General features: G+C 43.6%; 2 protein-coding genes across 10 annotated transcripts in view; one reads left to right on the top strand and one right to left on the bottom strand.

The window, feature by feature from the left end:
* Positions 1-353: 353 nt before the first annotated feature.
* Positions 354-18,145, bottom strand: part of LOC137249931 (uncharacterized) — a 281,596-nt gene continuing 263,804 nt past the window's right edge. The window contains exons 2-3 of the mRNA XM_067782024.1: positions 1,039-1,335; positions 354-868 (exon numbers count right to left, since the gene is read on the bottom strand). Of these exons, the coding sequence (XP_067638125.1) occupies positions 1,322-1,335 (14 nt within the window). The 3' untranslated portion in view covers positions 354-868; positions 1,039-1,321. The remainder of the gene's footprint in view (positions 869-1,038; positions 1,336-18,145) is intronic.
* tefu (Serine/threonine-protein kinase tefu) overlaps positions 5,534-18,145 on the top strand; it is a 261,095-nt gene continuing 248,483 nt past the window's right edge. For 2 of the 9 annotated variants that reach the window (XR_010952623.1, XM_067782015.1), the window contains exons 1-2: positions 5,550-5,974; positions 6,032-6,143. Coding sequence is in view for 7 of the 9 variants with exons in the window: in XM_067782015.1 (XP_067638116.1) it covers positions 5,771-5,974; positions 6,032-6,143 (316 nt within the window). In the remaining 2 variants the exon portion in view is untranslated. Of the gene's footprint in view, positions 5,975-6,031; positions 6,144-18,145 lie in introns of all 9 variants that reach the window. The other 7 variants (XM_067782010.1, XM_067782011.1, XM_067782013.1 and 4 more) reach the window with 5 other exon arrangements.

Here is an 18,145-nt window from a genome sequence, read left to right as displayed (position 1 = left end):
CCTCTTGATTTTCCCTACAAATTCGCCGGACGGGACCTACATGTTTTATGCCGAGTCCGAACGGCATCTGCAAGGCAGATGAGTTTTCACTGAGAGCTTTTCATGGCAGAAATACACCCGGTGCGCTTGCCAAACACTGCCGAGGGGCGACCCCGCTTAGAAAAATTGTCATCTAATTGAAAAACTTTATTTCTAAAATTTTGATGTTGCTTTGTCCGGGGTGTGAACCCAAGGCATACGGTGTGGTAGGCGGAGCACGCTACCATCACACCACGGGTGTTTATAAAGTTATATAAAATTAAATATAATAGCGAACATTTCGCAGAAAAAATCATGAGAATCGGTTAATTTTTGGCAAGGTTATTGACAGTTGAAAATATAGGTGAATAAAATACCGATTGCATTTTATGGAATTCAATTGCCGATAAATTCGAAAAAAAAATTTTTTTTTGAGGCAAAAAAAAAAAACATGTGTTTCATTATTTTGACCAAAGACCAACATATTATAATTTCATAGAAATCAAAAATCATGTCCTGCGCGGACCGGGTGTCTTGAAATGGAATAGCCCATTTAAAATTGTGTATCTATTGATTTGACCATGAGTGTAAGTAGTTTGAAAAACAACACATTTTTTGAAATAAAATTCAATAGTATCAACTCGTCGAAATACAGACTAAAGGCATTTCTTATTAATTCAGCTTGAGCTAAGTTTTGATGTAGATTTCTGGAATGGGGTTGTCTTCTTTGCTCGTTTGTATTTTGCTCGGTAAGCCAATTATTAAAAAATTGTGCAGCACATAGCACGCTTTTATAATTGAATTGGCGTTGTCTATTCGGTTGTCAATGCCCTTTCCAATCCGAAGAAACCTGTAATTGGAAATATTATAAAACTGCATTATTTTCTTAATATTTACAATTTTTGGTTTGACATATTACTACTACAGATTAGCTTCAACGACCTCCTTACTGAAGTTTAGCTTAGTAGGACGATAACTTGTTGGTATTAAAAACGGAAAGTTCTTTATTTGTTTAATTACCTTGCTTTGTAGTGTCCAAAAGCATTTTCTACAACTCTTCGGGATCTGACATGCTGGTAATTGAATGCCTTTTGTGGCGATGTTTTTTCCAGGCTAAATGGATAAGGCTTCATTAGATATTTGGAAAACCGAAAGGCCGAATCCCCCAAAATAACTATTGGTACATCATAGCTTCCCAAATTAGTGGTCATCGAGCTTAGATGCGGACAGCTCTCCAGCTCTCTTTTTAAGTTCGACCTTTCAAATATTTGGGAGTCATTGCATCTTCCTGGGCTACCCACGTTTATGTACAAAAATCTATATATTAAAAAGAAAATAAAATTGTTTAAATACTTATATTTATGAGAGCGGTCCCGTCCGCAAGGAGAAAATGAAATATGTGGGCTATTCACGTTAGCCTGCTTATCAAGTTATCTGTTTAAAAAAATTGTTCTGTGTAATGCATTTTATTTTTGTAATTAAGTAAAAAAAAATAACTGAATGAGTTGGTAATCTGATAGGATTCCCAAATGATCCCGAAATTATCCAGAAAAAGTCCCGAAATGACCCCGACGGGATCCCGAAAATCATCCAGAAATGATGCCAGTAGGTTCCCCAAAATAATCTCGAAAGAGTTCCGGAATGACCCCGACGGGATCCCGGATGTATCCCGAAAACCATCCAGAATGATCCCAGAGGGTCTCGGTATAATCCTGACGGGATTACAAATAAGGTGAAGATAATTATAAAAGCATGTTAATAAGGCAGCAGGCGCCTTGAAGCGAATGAAGTGTTGGAAACAAACATACGATAAAGCTAATAAAAGCGTGCGAGGGGGGAGAGGGGGGGGGGGAGGAATGGGGGGTATCACTGCTCAATTTGTAAGCCCTTATATGACCCATTGAGTTTGGAATATTGGTGAAGGTCATTATTCGTAAAGTTATAATGTGTAAACAATTTTAAAAAGTAATTATTCGAAGGGGTCGTGGGACCCCGCCCCCTTTCCATGTTCGAAAAATATTTCGCCAATAGCATATTTTTTCTGTCCCAAATTTCATCAAAATCAGTGTGGCCGTTCTGACGTGATTCAGTCACAAAAACGAAAAAATATAATAATTAAATTATAACTCTTCTTAGGGGGCGGGAACCTCCCCCATTTGCAAAAATACATAGCTAGTAGATCTTTCTAGACTATTGGCTATACGTGTGCCAAATTTCATCCAAATCAGTCCAGACGTCGGTCTGGACACACAAACATCCAAACTTTCCCATTTATAATACATATTAGATATTAGATTAGATTAGATATGTTAAGGAAAACACAGCTCTGTTCTGTATACCTTGCGTCAACAAGAGCTAGGTTAGGTTAGGTTGAAGTGGCTGCCTCCGCTGTCCAAGCGGAGACGTAGGCTGTTGTGCCCGTTTTGCTATCACGCGGGGGCCCCTATTTCCTATTTCCCTACTTCCGAAGAATATTTAGACCCCAGTGAGGCTAAACCAGCGCGTTTGCCTGATGAAACGCAAGATGTCGTTTGTGTGTGCAGATTCAAGCTCATCGCAAGACCCTCAAAGGAGTGTCTGTGGAGGCATCGGTACCTGGTTTCTGACAGTGCGGCAGTGGCACAGATAGTGCTCTACGCTTTCTATCTCCTCCTCGTCCCCCCACCTGCGGCAGAAGTCATTTGTTTGTAGGCCCATATAGGCACCATGAGTGCCCATGACACAGTGACCTGTGAGAAGGCCCACTAGTGGGCTTATAGAGATACGGTTTAAAATTATCACCGATTGCGATCTTTTTCATCCAGCTTATGCCAGATTTGCTTGGATATTCTACACGTAGGTTCCATGGCCCATCTGGTGTTTGCTTGATGCGTGAATAGAGATCCCAAGAAGTGCTTGCAGGTGTTTAGAGGAGAGCTGGCCCAACCAGCGGAGGTTATTGTTTGCAGATTGGTGCCTTCACTGGCTAGCTCGTCCGCAGCGCAGTATCCTGAAATGTCACAGTGGCCAGGAACCCATATAATGCTCAGGTTGCATTTTTCAGCTAGCTTTTTGAGGGTTTTCCTGCACTTCAACGCCACTAGTGACAAGGTTTTGCTGCATTACAGGGATTTTATGGCATCCTGACTGTCCGAGAAAATTGAAATAGAATTGGTCAGCAAGATAAAATTGCTTAGCAAGATAGAGGGCTGCTTCCGGGTGCTATAAGTTCAGCCTGAAAAACACTACAGTGGTCGGGTAAGCGTAAGCTTTCGCTTAGATTGGGCTTCTCTAAGTAATTTCCGCTGCCGACTCTGTTGTTCAGATTAGAACCATCTGTAAAACGGAGATTTCGTGAGATCCCGGCTCCCTGCCGTTTGCCCACTCGTTCCTCTCTGGAATTCTTGTGGAGAATTTGTTGTCCCAGCAAGGGGACGGTATTGTATGGTTCAATTTTAAGAAGGTTTCTGGGACCTGCTTCAGGATCCGGGTGTGACCAAACCTGCAGTCCCCCCATGGCTCGATGGCGTTAAGCCTTGCCGCGTTGCAGGAGGCACAGTATTTTCCATACAGATGAGTGGGGAGAAGGAATAATATGGTTTCAAGAGTTTTGGTGGGAGTGGAGGGAAGGGCACCGCTAGTAAGCATTGCCGCCGTCCTCTGCACTCTCGTTACTTTGCTCTTGTTAGATTCGATATCCAGTGCCGTCCACCATACGGTGACGGCGTAGAAGAGTATTGGTCTCACCACTGCCGTGTAGATCCACTGCTGGAGACCTAACCTTTTTCCTATTGTCGACTTGCAAGCGTAGAGAGCCATTGTGACTTTCCGGGATCGCTCCTCCACATTTCGCTTCCAGTCTAAATTCCTGTCTAGAATAACTCCGAGGTCTTTAACCTCGGTAGAGAGTTTAATTTCCCTCCCGTTTAGGGATGGGTGGGTAAATTCCGGTATAATGCGTTTGCGGGTAAACAGCAGCATCTCAGTTTTTTTCACTGCTGATGCTGAGTACGCATTACCGAGACCAAGTACTTGTTAGATTAAGAGCATATTGCAAGAGTTCGCTAAGCACCGGAAGGTGTTTGCCGGTAACTGTCAAGGCTATTTTATCGGCATATGCAATGAATTGGCATCCGGTGGCTTTAGTATAGATAACAGAGCGGTTACCGTCAGGTTCCATAGTAGAGGAGAAAGAAGGCTCCCCTGGGGGGTTCTTCTGTTGGTATACCTTATTAACGAGGAGTTGCCCAGCTCAGAAATAATGCTTCTCTTGTTTAGAAGGAGCTCGACGAATTCCACAAGATGCTCTTCTACCCTAGTGAACGTAGGGCTGTTGTGACCGCTGCTGGGAGAACTTTGTTGAAGGCTCCTTCTATGTCGAGAAAGATACCCAGCGTGGATTCTTTATAGGCAAGTCCCTTCTCTATCTTAGTAATGATAGCATGTAGAGCTGTCTCTACGGATTTGCCCTTAGAGTAGGCGTGTTGGTTGTTGGATATTAGTGCTAGGCGTCCAGCAATCTGGAACATTTAGGAGGAAGTAGGTCAAACAAAAGCTAACAAAACTGTGGAATACCACCCTTTGTAGTTAATGTAGTCCACGGCTTCTTCTTGCTTAGGGTGAATTTCTATGTGACATCCATCTGAAATGTGCATACACTCATGTTTTATACTATGTATAACATCAAACCTTGGGGTCTTACGAATGGCACCCAAGCACTGTGGAAATCCAATTTGTTGGAACCCATGAACACAATCTTCAATAGTTTCCCTACTTAATGGAAGGTGGTTCAAGTACTTAGGTTGCAACACCTGCCATACTTCCTTACAAAACTCCAGAAGTATTGTGCAAACAGTGGATCTTCCCACTCCAAACAAATTGGCTATACTTCTATTCTCCGATGAGGAGCCAAATGAATATAGTGCAATCGCCACTCTTTTTTCCAAACAAATTGTATCCCCGAAATTCGATTTCTTCCTCTGTAGGTTGCTCAATTCACTACAAAGCTTTTTAAAGGCACTTCTACTCATTCGGAAATTTTGCTTAAAAAAATCATCATCCCGGCACTGGCATTCCACTTCCCAAAAAGTACTTCCTCTACCCTAAAAAGTAAGTATATTTCTAAGGGTTTTAAGTCTAATCTTTTTTATTTTATACCTCTTGTCTGGCACAGGGTCTTTCGTTTGCCAAAACCTCAGTCTGGACGTACCCGCAAATACCACATCAACACTTTATAATATTTTGCACGTTTTTTTACAAGTTCTTTAACTGCAGAATTCATTTCTGCAACTTTTACATAATTCGCAACAAACGAAAAATATATTTTTACAATTAATAAAATTAATTAAATTGCCGCATTTTTAGATATTTTGTAATGCAAACAAAAACCATATGATTCGCACAACAATACCATGTGTTTCGAACTTTGGTGGATGCGTTTATAAAATGCTGCAGCATGAACACTCTTCGAATTCTGTGCTCGAAAAAGCAAAATGATGCTTTTAAAAATTGTGCATGCACACCATAACTGTTGTTTAAACTCGCAATGATAAAACGCGGATAAGGCATATGTAAACGTGGTATTAGGCACCAATAACCGAGTACTAGTGATGTTTATAAAATATCGGTATTGAATATTAAAAGTATCGATATAACCAGTTATAGTATCGAAATTCGTGTTCTTAGGGACAGCATGGCGGCAATTTAATTAATCCAGTCAAAATATTGCTTTTTTTAGATTTTGTATAATAATTAATCGTAACAAATAAATAAAATGTCTTCACAACTTCAAAAAATATCAACATTATGTGCGGAGCTACGTTCCGAAAAGCATCCCACTCGAAACAAAGCAGCTGAACGTATGGAAACAATACTCATAAGTTCTAAGGATGAGCTTATCCAAAGGCTTCGGACAAAAAATAAGGCCGACATTAGTTGGGTGGAGATATTCACAAGTGCTGTCGATGCCACGCTAAAGGTTTGCATTATCACTATCTAATACAAATTCACATTGCAAAGCAAAATTATTTTACAGCATGCTGCTAAAGTTGTTGAACTAAAGGAACAAAAAAGTATACAGGCCATGCTAAACAAGAATCATGTCTACCGTTCTGTTATCCATAAATTGATTGACTACAATTTGGAAAGTAAGTTTTAAATTAATAAGGTTGTTAATGGGTTCGACTGCAAATACATCATCATCATCATTAATTCGTGCTTAACCAACTAAGCGATGTTGAACATTTGGTACCAAGTCACGCCAGCTATCCCTGAAGCAAAAAAACAAGCAGGTCCTTGGTGAACTCCACAAACAGGCGTCGGACCTTTATGCCAGGAATTGCCCGGTGAATCCAGTACTCGAAGAACAATACCCAAAACTTGCAGAAGAGGAACGCATACTCCCCAGGGAAACGCGTGTCACTCTTGCTCAACTTCGTTCTGGATACTGTAACAGATTAAATTCTTACATATCCAGAATCACCCCCGAAATACAAAATGTATGCCCCGCTTGCAATGTCTCCCCACATGACACCAACCATCTATTGTAATGTGGAACCAACGCCTCTAACACCCCTTTCCTTATGGTCCACCCCTGTTGAAACGGCAAGTTTCCTTGGACTCCCGTTAGAGGATATTGATGACAATTTGTGATCGGTCGCGGCTGTTAGGTGGGGCGAAGCATTGCTACAACACCAACAACAACAGCTATCCCTGTATTCCGATAATTGGGTTGTTATTCGCTACAATATCATCATAAGAAGTGCAGTAAGGGCATATAACTCATCATTATACCTCCCTCGATACTTGCCGTCGGCATCACGGACAGGACCATACATCTTCTGGAGAACTTTTCTCTCGAACACTCCAAGAGCTCTCCCGATAACGTCCATGATTCTGAGCCATACATCAGGACAGGTAATGATGAACGACTTGTAGAGCGTAATTTTTTTCGTCGAGGGAGGACTTTACTTTCCAATTGCCTACTCAGTCCAAAGTAGCACTTGTTGGCATGAGTTTGATTTCTAAGCTGACATTGTTTATGCGGTTAATATTGGCTCCCAAATTGACTAAATCCTATGCAGTCTCAAATTTTATCGGTCAACAGTGACGTGGCTGCCAACGCGCGTATGCGCCGATTCATTCTTCGATGACAGCAAGAACATCGCCTTGTCCTAATTTACCCTAAGAACTATTTTTTTTTGCTTTTTTATCTAATCTCGAGAAGCAGAACTCGCCACGCGTTTGTTCAGCATGCGCGGATAATTGTACGGTCTTATAATAGATTGCACCATCACTATTTAGCTCTGCTACTAGAATAATATTCTCCAGCATTATCAGGACAAAAGATTTATTTATTTATTTATTTAGGATAATCTTATCGTACAATATCTCTCCTATCGTCAGTAGCAAAGACACTTGAAGCCATTCTGCTTCCTATTTCACTGCACATTTGCGTCTTGCCAATCATTAGTATGGCTTCCGAAAATTACATAGCACTAAACGCCTTTAACACCAGATAAATTGCGGATTAAATCAAAACCCCACCATGGACAGTACTCGTTGCGTTAGACCTGTCAAAAGTTTTTACAGCAAGACGCTTCCCAAGGCAGTCGGTTCTATGTACCGGAGCGACTCGGGATTTTTCTCGACCAAGGACTGTTATCTCAGTGTAACCCCATTTAATTTGTTGCGTCCCTCCCACAAATTGTCATCCTCCCAGCAGCTCCTTGCAGCAGGACTGATCCATATTCTCTTGCTCCGGGAAGGTATCGAATCCAATCCGGGTCCGTCTCCTGTCCCCGGTCCTGAGAAATGGTTTTGCTGCATCTGCCGGAAAAGAATCTTTTTAGGACGGTCATACTCTGTTCAGTGTGTCTCGAGTAAGGGATGGTTGCATCGGACAGGTTGTTCTGGGCTTGATCCCAAAACCCGACGTAACTTTTATAAATCTTTTGTGGCTCCTTGTTGTTCACGCCCAAGGGCGTCCCGTAGTCTACGCCTAAGCGCCCCCGCTACCTTCCAGCAGCCCCGCTGCTCAGCAAGCCACAACAAGTACCCGCTGCTGCTCGCGCCATACGGCGCCAACAACTCAAACAGCTGCTACCACTCATAACTACAATCTTCGTAGTAGAGTCGGAAGCAATGCTGAGCAACAGCCCCTGCCCCCCGTCTTCTCCCCCCCTCTTTTCCGGCAGCAATCGTGTAGGTCAGGGAAACAGACTCTTAGTCCCTACCTCCGTTTGCACCGTTTGCCAGCACAGAATATATATGTTTGCGACATCCGCCCAATGCAGCTCCTGCCTTGGGTGGTGCCACTTTCCTAGATGTTCTGGTCTCCGCGACGGCAAACCCCGACGGGTTTCATCGCGCCATGTTGACAGGTCGCAAAACCAAATCATCCGGGTACCCCAGCGGGTTAGGGGATCAGAATATACCCGCGGTAGGTATGCCTGTCGTAAGAGGCGACTAAAATACCAGATTCAAGGGGTTGTGTAACGCAACCCTTCAGGTTGCCAGCGCAATATATAGCTTCTCCGAACCCAATTGTCAACCTCACCTATCCGCGGCGAATCCTGTTTCACTAACAGACGAGGCTCTGGCGACCACAAGCTCCTCATGGAACTTGGGGGTGGGGAGGGGGGAATGGCCTGAAGGTTTAATGTGGCCACATATCTCGTTCCCGAGATGGTCGGGCTAGCACCTTAAAGGTGCTGTGGTACCGGAGCGTACCGGATCTTTATTCGGCAAAGGACCATCACATCGATAACACTCCCAAAGCCTTCGGGGAGCAACCTTATCGCTACAACAACAGCAACATCCGGGTATCCCAATGCTTGCCCAAGGACGCCGAGTTCCAGGGCCACAACAGCAATTGCGTCCTGGCCTTCCTCAACCCAGGCGTAGTCACCCGTCACTTACCCCCAGAGTGGCGACGTCTCCCCCCATGCACTTCAGAATTCTGCAGTTAAACTGTAATGGACTAACTGGGAAGATTACGAAGATAGTCGATTTCATGAAGCGCAGGGACAATGTCTTAGAACGTCAAGGCCTATCTGTCCGGTCAGGCGATAAAAACCTAGAAATCATCAACATCTACATCCCCCCTGCCACCTGTTGCCCTGTTGCGTTGACACCGCCCTTATATCAGAGCCTTACTCACTGGCAACAATCGCATTATCCTAGGCGATTTCAATGCCCATCACGATCTATGGCATTCAAACTTGCGGGCGGACAGTAGGGGTGAGATGTTTTCGGATCAAATAGAAGAAACGACGTTCTGCACAATAAACGGAGACGCCCCCACACGTATGGTAGGAAGCTGTCACAGTTCGACAGATATCTCAATCGTGAGCGCAGAACTCGTAAACTGCGTCAGCTGGCAGCCTATGGTAACATTGGCATCCGACCACCTGCCTACATACAAAGCAATTAGCCAGCCGATTACGTACTACGCCGCACCCAAAAATCACCCACTGGAAGAAACTACAGGCCTGCCAAAATACTGCTATCAGAATCGCCACGGGCTGTCTTCTTATGTCCCCAGAACACCATCTGCATAATGAGGCGAGAATACTCCCCATCAGGGAGAGAAATGAGATGCTGACCAAACAGTTCCTGTTGAATACCCAGAAACCTGGGCATCCCAACAGACATCTGATTGATGAACCAGCACCGCCTAGGGGCTTAAGGAGTCATCTCCGTAAGCATTTTGAAGAAATACGGCACCTGAGAACCCAGCGGTATGAAGTGAAAAAACACAAGCAGGTCCTTGGTGTACTCCATAACGTCGGACCTTTATGCCGGGAATTCCCTGGTGAATCCAGTACTTAACGAATATTATCCAAAACTCGCGAAAGAGGAACGGATACTCCCCAGGGAAACGCGTGTCACTCTTGCTCAACTTCGTTCTGGATACTGTAACAGGTTAAACTCTTACCTATCCAGAATCAATCCCGACATACAAAATGTATGCCCTGCTTGCAATGTGTCCCACATGACACCAACCATCTCTTCAATTGTAATGTGGAACCAACGCCTCTAACACCCTTTTCCTTATGGTCCACCCCTGTTGAAACGGCAAGTTTCCTTGGACTCCCGTTAGAGGATATTGATGACAATTTGTGATCGATCGCGGCTAATAGGTGGGGCGAGCATTGCTACAACAACAACAACATCGCTCGAGCGTACCGCCGACTTCATCGTCACCGAAAAACGCACTTTCATAAACTTTACAAAGGAAAGTGGGAAGAATATAAATCTTTTACAGACAACCTCTTTGCTGCCCTCCCTATCCCGACTGATGCCCGCCAAGGGGAGCGTGCCTTCCGCATGGTCATTGAATCCGCCTCGGCACGTATCATTCCCGCCGGGAGAATTCCCGAAATCCGGCCCCACTTCCCGGCGGAGGCCGCAAACTTAGCGAGAGAACGTGACCTTATAACGCAGCTTGATCCAGGCCACCCCCAAATAAGGGATATAAACCAACGCATCAGATTGCTTGTGGATGAACACAAGCGGGCGAAATGGGAGGAGCACCTAAGAGGTTGTAACCTCTCTACCGGTGTGGGTAAACTTTGGTCCACCGTAAAGTCCCTATCGAATCCGACTAACCACAAAGACAAAGTTTCCATTTAATTTGTTTCGTCCCTCCCACAAATTATCATCCTCCCAGCAGCTCCTTGCAGCAGGACTGCTACATGTTCTCTTACTCCGGGAAGGTATCGAACCCAATCCGGGTCCGTCTCCTGACCCCGGTCTTGAGAAATGGTTTTGCTGCATTTGCCAGAAAAGAATCTTTTTAGGACGGTCATACTCTGTTCAGTGTGTCTCGTGCAAGGGATGGTTGCATCGGACAGGTTGTTCTGGGCTTGATCCCAAAACCCGACGTCCACGTAACTTTTATAAATCTTTTGTGGCTCCTTGCTGCTCACGCCCAAGGGCGTCCCGTAGTCTACGCCTAAGTGCCCCCCACTACCTTCCAGCAGCCTCGCTGCTCAGCAAGCCACAACAAGTACCCGCTGCTGCTCGCGCCCCACGGCGCCAACAACTCAAACAGCTGATACCACTCATAACTACTACCTTCGTAGTAGAGCTGGTAGCAATGCTGAGCATCAGCCCCTGCCCCCGTCTTCCTCTCCCCCCCTCTTTTCTGGCAGCAATCGTGCAGGTCAGGGAAACAGACTCTTAGTCCCTACCTCCGTTTGCACCGTCTGCCAGCACAGAATATATAGGTTTGCGACATCCGCTCAATGCAGCTCCTGCCTTGGGTGGTGCCACTTTCCTAGATGTTCTGGTCTCCGCGACGGCAACCCCTCGACGGGTTTCATCGCGCCATGTTGCCAGGTCGCAAACCCAAATCATCCGGGTACCCCAATGCTTGCCCAAGGGCGCCCAGTCCCAAGGCCACAACAGCAATTGCGTCCTGGCCTTCCACAACATAGGCGTAGTCACCCGTCACTTACCCCTAGAGTGGCGGCGTAACCCCTCATGCACTTCAGAATTCTGCAGTTAAACTGTAATGGACTAACTGGGAAGATTACGGAGATAGTCGATTTCATGAAGCGGGACAACATCCGCATTGCTGCGATTCAAGAGACTAAACTCACAGCGAGATCTGCATTGCAGACCTGCTCTGGGTATAACGTCCACAGGAAGGACCGCGAGAGCGGAAATGGAGGCGGCCTCGCGTTTATTATACACCACTCTGTGCAATATCATATATTTGATACTGACATCGACCGCAGGGACAATGTCTTAGAACGTCAAGGCCTATCTGTCCGGTCAGGCGATGCAAATCTAGAAATCATCAACATCTACATCCCTCCTGTCACCTGTTGCCCCAGTGGATACCGCCCTAAAATCGAGGCCTTACTCACTGGCAACAATCGCATTATCTTAGGCGATTTCAATGCCCATCACGACCTATGGCATTCAAACTTGCGGGCGGACAGTAGGGGTGAGATGTTGGCGGATCAAATAGAAGAAACGACGTTCTGCACAATAAACAGAGACGCCCCCGCACGTATGGTAGGAAGCTGTCATAGCTCGCCAGATATCTCAATCGTGAGCGCAGAACTCGTAAACTGCGTCAACTGGCAGCCGATGGTAACATTGGCATCCGACCACCTGCCCATACTTATTTCGTTCGAGCGTACCGCCGACTTCATCGTCACCGAAAAACGCACTTTCATAAACTCCATAAAAGGAAAGTGGGAAGAATATAAATCTGCAACAGACAGCAGCTTTGCTGCCCTCCCTATCCCGACTGATGCCCGCCAAGGGGAGCGTGCCTTCCGTAAGGTCATTGAATCCGACTCGGCACATTTCATTCCCGCCGGGAGAATTCCCGAAATCCGGCCCCACGGCGGAGGCCGCGAGCTTAGCGAGGGAACGCGACCTTATAAGACAGCTTGATCCAGGCGACCCCCAAATAAGGGATATAAACCAGCGCATCAGATTGCTTGTGGACGAACACAAGCGGGCGAAATGGGAAGAGCACCTAAGAGGTTGTAACCTCTCTACCGGTGTGGGTAAACTTTGGTCCACCGTAAAGTCCCTATCGAATCCGACTAAGCACAAAGACAAAGTTTCCATCGCCTTTGCCGATAAGGTGCTGTCGGATGCGAAAAAATGCGCGAGCGCTTTCTGCCGACAATATATAATGCATCCTACGGTCGACAAAGATAGACGGAGAGCCAATAGACACGCACATAAACACAAATTCAGCGCGTCACCAATCACCATCACCGCTAGAGAGGTTGAGGACGCCATTGGTCGCGCTAAACCATCCAAAGCAGTGGGCCCAGACGGCATAGCCAACGCCGATGCTTAAAAACCTAGGGAAAGAGGGTTTCAAATATTTAGCGCATGTCTTCAACCTGTCTCTCTCCACCTTTGCCATACCCGAGAAATGGAAAATGGCCAAGGTGGTCCCGCTACTAAAGCCTGGGAAACCAGCTAACGTAGGTGAGTCATATCGTCCGATATCTCTCCTATGGCTAGTGGCAAAGACGCTTGAAGCCATTTTGCTCCCTTATTTCCAAGCACATTTGCAGCTAGCCCCTCATCAGCATGGCTTCAGAAAACTCAATAGCACTACCTCCGCGCTAAATGTCATTAGCACCCAGATAAATTGCGGTTTGAATCAATACCCCCACCATAGAAACGTACTCGTAGCGCTAGACCTATCAAAAGCCTTTGATACGATCAACCATGGCTCATTACTGCAAGACCTGGAAGGGTCTACCCTTCCCCCATGTCTTAAAAGGTGCACCGCAAATTATCTGGGTGGTCGGCAGGCATCGGTGCAATTCAGAAACGAAACATCAAAACCAAGGAGAATTAAACAAGGGGTGCCACAGGGTGGTGTCCTATCCCCACTTTTGTTTAATTTCTACATATTTTATTTATTTATTTATTTATTTAAAGTCGACGCAAACACAAAGCGGTCGACTAATTATTGTAATAGACAGATATATATGTAAAATACAGAGCCATTCTTAAAATTAAAAAATTCAAAAAAGGTACATAGAAAATTTGTATGTTATAAACATTTGACATCGCATTGTATAAAAAAAAATAAAATTAAAATATCAGGCTAAACATAAGAGTATAGCAGTATGTAAAGCAGCAAACGAACATTCAAAGCCAATGCAGTTATACAAATCATTGTACCGCGAGCACCAATGGCGCAGGGGACTGTTTCTAGCAAAATTTTGCCGGCATAGAGGTAAATGAAAAGGCACAAAATGCCTGGACGCCCTAGCAGGAACCGCAAAATTTAGTTGACTGATTAGGTCAGGGGAGTCAATCACACCAATGATGAGCTTGTGAATGAACATAACGCCAAGTAATACTCTACGATTCTCTAGAGATGGCAAATTAATTAGAAGAAGTCTATTCCTGTATGGTGGAAGATGAGTACTTGATTCCCAGTTGAGACCTCGTAATGCAAAAATTAAAAACCGTCTCTGGACCGACTCAATCCGATCAACATGGATTTGATAGATCGGAGACCAGACACATGAACAGTACTCGAGAATAGGACGTACCAGCGAGGTATAAAGGATCTTTGTGAAATAAGGGTCATCAAACTCTTTAGCCCAACGTTTGATAAAACCTAATACACCAGTTGCTTTGTTTATAGCGGTTGAAATATGTGTGGTAAAACTTAATTTCGGATCAAAAATAACTCCTAGATCAGTAACAATAGATATCCGCTCCAAGGGGTCGCCGTTAAGTGTATAAGATGATAGGACCGGCTTCACACGGTGAAAAGTCATTTGCTTACATTTAGAGTAATTCAAAAAAAGTAAATTTGCAGTACACCAGCTTTGAAATGAGTCCAGATCGGCCTGAAGCTGATTAAAACAGAACAAGTTCGAAGGCAGATATGTGTAACAAAGTTTTACATCATCTGCATACATAAAAACTCTAGAATGTAATATAACCTTTGGTAAGTCGTTAATGAACAGGTTAAAGAGTAATGGACCCAAATGGCTACCCTGGGGCACGCCAGAAGTTACATCAAACGACTTTGAAAGATTGTTGTTAAAGAAAACTCGCTGAGTCCTATTTTCAAGATAACTTGAAATCCAACTTAATAAAGGCGCTGGAAAACCCAGAAGATCAAGTTTGGTAACTAAGAGCTCGTGATTAACAGAGTCAAATGCTTTACTAAAGTCGGTGTAAATTACATCTGTTTGTTTGCAAACTAAAAAACCATTCATAACAAAAGACGTAAATTCAAGCAAGTTGGTAGTAGTTGATCTCCGATGAACAAAACCATGTTGACAAGGTGATATTAAAGAGCTACACAAGTATTGAAGCTGGTATGTAATTATCTGCTCAAAAGTTTTAGGGATAGCTGAGAGCTTAGCTATGCCTCTGTAGTTCTCAATATTAGACCTACTACCTTTTTTATGCAAAGGTATAATAAACGATTGTTTCCAAATAGATGGGAATGATGCGGATTCCAGAGACAGTTTAAATAATTTAAAGATAGGCTCTGATAAGCTGACAGCACAGTACTTAAGTACACAACTAGGAACACCATCCGGACCCGGCGAAGATATCGGTTTCAATGCAAGAAGTTTATTAAGAACAGTATCTTTATCAATAAATGGGTTTAAAATATTATTAGAACTTTCCAAGCAATATGGGTAAAGATTAGACTGGACACATTGGGATGAATAGGTTGATTTAAAGAATTCAGCAAATAAATCAGCGATTTCGTGATCAGAATTTGCGTTTTTGCACCCATAAATAAAAGTAGATGGGAAACCAGAAATTTTCCTTTTGGAATTAACAAATCTGTAGAAACGTTTCGGATTATTAGTAAATTGGAATTTGCAACATGATAAGTAACCTTTATAACACTGCTGGTTAAGACGATGAAAATTGGAGCGCGCCACTAAATATTTAGATAAATCAATAGCTTTACCAGATCTTTTGAAACGCTTATAGAGTCTAGATTTAATATTATCAAGTCTTAATAGTTGCTTTGAGAACCAAGGTGGTTTACCCGTGGTGGTACTGGAATAACGAAGGGGGACACAGCTTTCAAACAAAGCATCAAGAGAACTATAAAACAAGGAAGTCGCTGTTTCAACGTCTGTACACGCATAAAGACTCGACCAGTCATGGGCAGAGATCAAATTATTGAGCTCACTAAAATTCGTCTTTGAAAAACATCTCGACCGGGGTCGGGAATTGGGCTTAGAAACATCGAGCATCACAGGTTGAACAACATCCAGTACTATCTCAAGCGTAGGATGAAGAGGGTCTTCAGGAAGGGATAATGGGGGAGTTCGGGTTAGAGTAATACCCGCAGAGTCATCTGTAAAAACTAAGTCTAAGATTTTCCTTTTGGAATTTAAAACATTATTAATTTGGAGAAGAGATGTATCTAGCAGGCTGTTTAAAAACTCGTGCTGAGTAGTGGGAGTCATGAAATTTGAGTCGATGGTATTGATCCAATTTACTGATGATAAATTGAAATCACCAAGAACTACTAGGCGGTCTTTGTCTCGCAATTGCGAGTACAAACTGCAAATAACAGTGCTATGACATGTATAAACGTGTATATCCGATCGTGGCGGTATATACGAGCAGCAGATAAACAAACTAAAATTGTGCAAGGCAAGCTTTACTGCTATAAATTCAATGTCATTTGTGGTGTCCAATAGCAGCAACTCAGATGGAAGCGTCGAGTCAACAGCAATAAGGACACCACCTGCTCTAGATTCACGATCACGCCGATAAACTACATATTTACGTGAAAAGAGTTCAGAGTTAAAATTGTCAGCTTTTAACCAGGTTTCAGTAAAAGCTATAACTTGAGAAGTAAAAATAAAACTATTCAGATAAAAGGTACTTAATTTCGATCTTAGGCCACGAACATTTTGGTACGTGATGGTTATTTTTTCACTGTTTCCGCAGGGATTTTTGAGTTTTTTGAAGCTCCTGCGGCGTTAGGTTTTTTTGTAAACAAATGCACAACTGAATGTTCCGGCCAGAATGTATGTTCAAGAACTCTATCAAAATAAGCGTCTGGCACTGATATTTTAAATGATGAAATATCCCTATCATATCTAAAATTAAATTTATAAACGCCTATTTTAATAGGTTGTGAAAGGTCTAGCTTATCTTCTATATACTTAATAATATCATTTTCCATAAGCGAAGAATGAAGACGAGATACAAAAATTGTCCTGCGAGGTGGCACGGCAGTCACCTGCCTCGGTTGCGCATTGTCAACATTTGGCAAACGCACAGCGGCGGAGGTAGAATCACCACCAGTGTAGGTGGAGCTGGAAGCAGCATTGTCATTATTAATGGTTGTTATATCATTAACAGCAGTAATTTGAACTTGAGCCAAGGGTGTAAGTTTAGCATTCGTGTTTACCTTATCAGCGGCTATGTGTTCAGCAGCAGCGTGGGCATGTGCAGTTTTTGCAGTTTTATTGGTAACGTCTTTAGCATTAAGGTTAACAGAAATGTTATTAGCAGTCGAAGGCTTAACATTGGTATTTACAGCATAAGAGGTACTTGAGGTGTCGACGGCATCATTATTAGTCTGTGGGACGACAGTATGTACTTTATCGGCGGCGGTGAAATTGTTTGAATTAGCGGCGCCAGAATTTTCAACAGTAGACAGCCTGACGTCACTGCAGACAGCGGACGGTGACAAAACAATTGACGAAAACGAAGGTGGGATAGGCACAGAGAGGGGTGTAGGTGTGAGCATAGCCGATGCATTATCAGCTATATGTAGCTGTGAACCTTCTAGAGGAGTGTTTAGAGGGGGACCCGTACACTGCGAATGCGAGCCAGAAGGCACCGGCGAGAAAGTGCATAGATCCATTGCATATGTAACCAAAGCATCGTTGTTGTGTTTTGGGGGCAAAGTACACGAACTCACTGCAGCTTTGAGCGCACCGATTTCGGCAGCCAACACACCAATGCTATCACGATTGTTCTTATTGTTTTTATTCTTATTTTTAGCACTGCGCTTATTTGAACTTGCTTTTTCCTTCGCTTTGTCTTTGTTGCTGCTTTTTTCATCCTCCATGTTAACAGCTTGGTTACAACAAATTAAGTTTTTTATGCCATCTATTTGGGTAGACAAATCCCTGAATTTTACTTCAAAAGCAGTCATTATGGCTTCTAGCCCCAGTTTTTGAGAGGCTAGGACGGAGTCAAATGCCTTCGAAACTTTAATAGGCGCATTTACACACTCCGCACACATGTAGCGTATATGATAATTTGATTTTATTAGTCTAACGTCATATTCAGTGATGGCGCCCTCACAGCACGCGCGATGGAAGCGCTTTTTACAAAAGCCATTACACGGCACACATGTATTGTCAGTACGACCAAAACCCTTATCACATTTTCCGCAAAAGTCATCCATAATTAAGTTGAGATCAAAAACTCGAGAACAAAATACCAAAACAAAAACGAAAACAAGGCGAGCAAGTAGATTCAATAATGAACGTCTGGTCACCTTTATATAAACTGATGGTCAGATGTCTTCACACACAGGTGGCGCAGTTGACCGCTTGGCAAGTGTCAGGTTAGTTAGTAATGGCGCAAAGTGTATTTACTTGTTCTATGCACTAATTGTTGTTGCATGCAATTAAATTTA

The sequence above is a fragment of the Eurosta solidaginis genome, chromosome 4 (genome assembly GCF_040869045.1).
Source record: "Eurosta solidaginis isolate ZX-2024a chromosome 4, ASM4086904v1, whole genome shotgun sequence".
In the NCBI taxonomy this organism is placed as follows: Eukaryota; Metazoa; Arthropoda; class Insecta; order Diptera; family Tephritidae; genus Eurosta; species Eurosta solidaginis.
The sequence above is the reverse complement of the archived record's forward strand: the minus strand, read 5'-3'. Positions and strand labels throughout refer to the sequence as shown.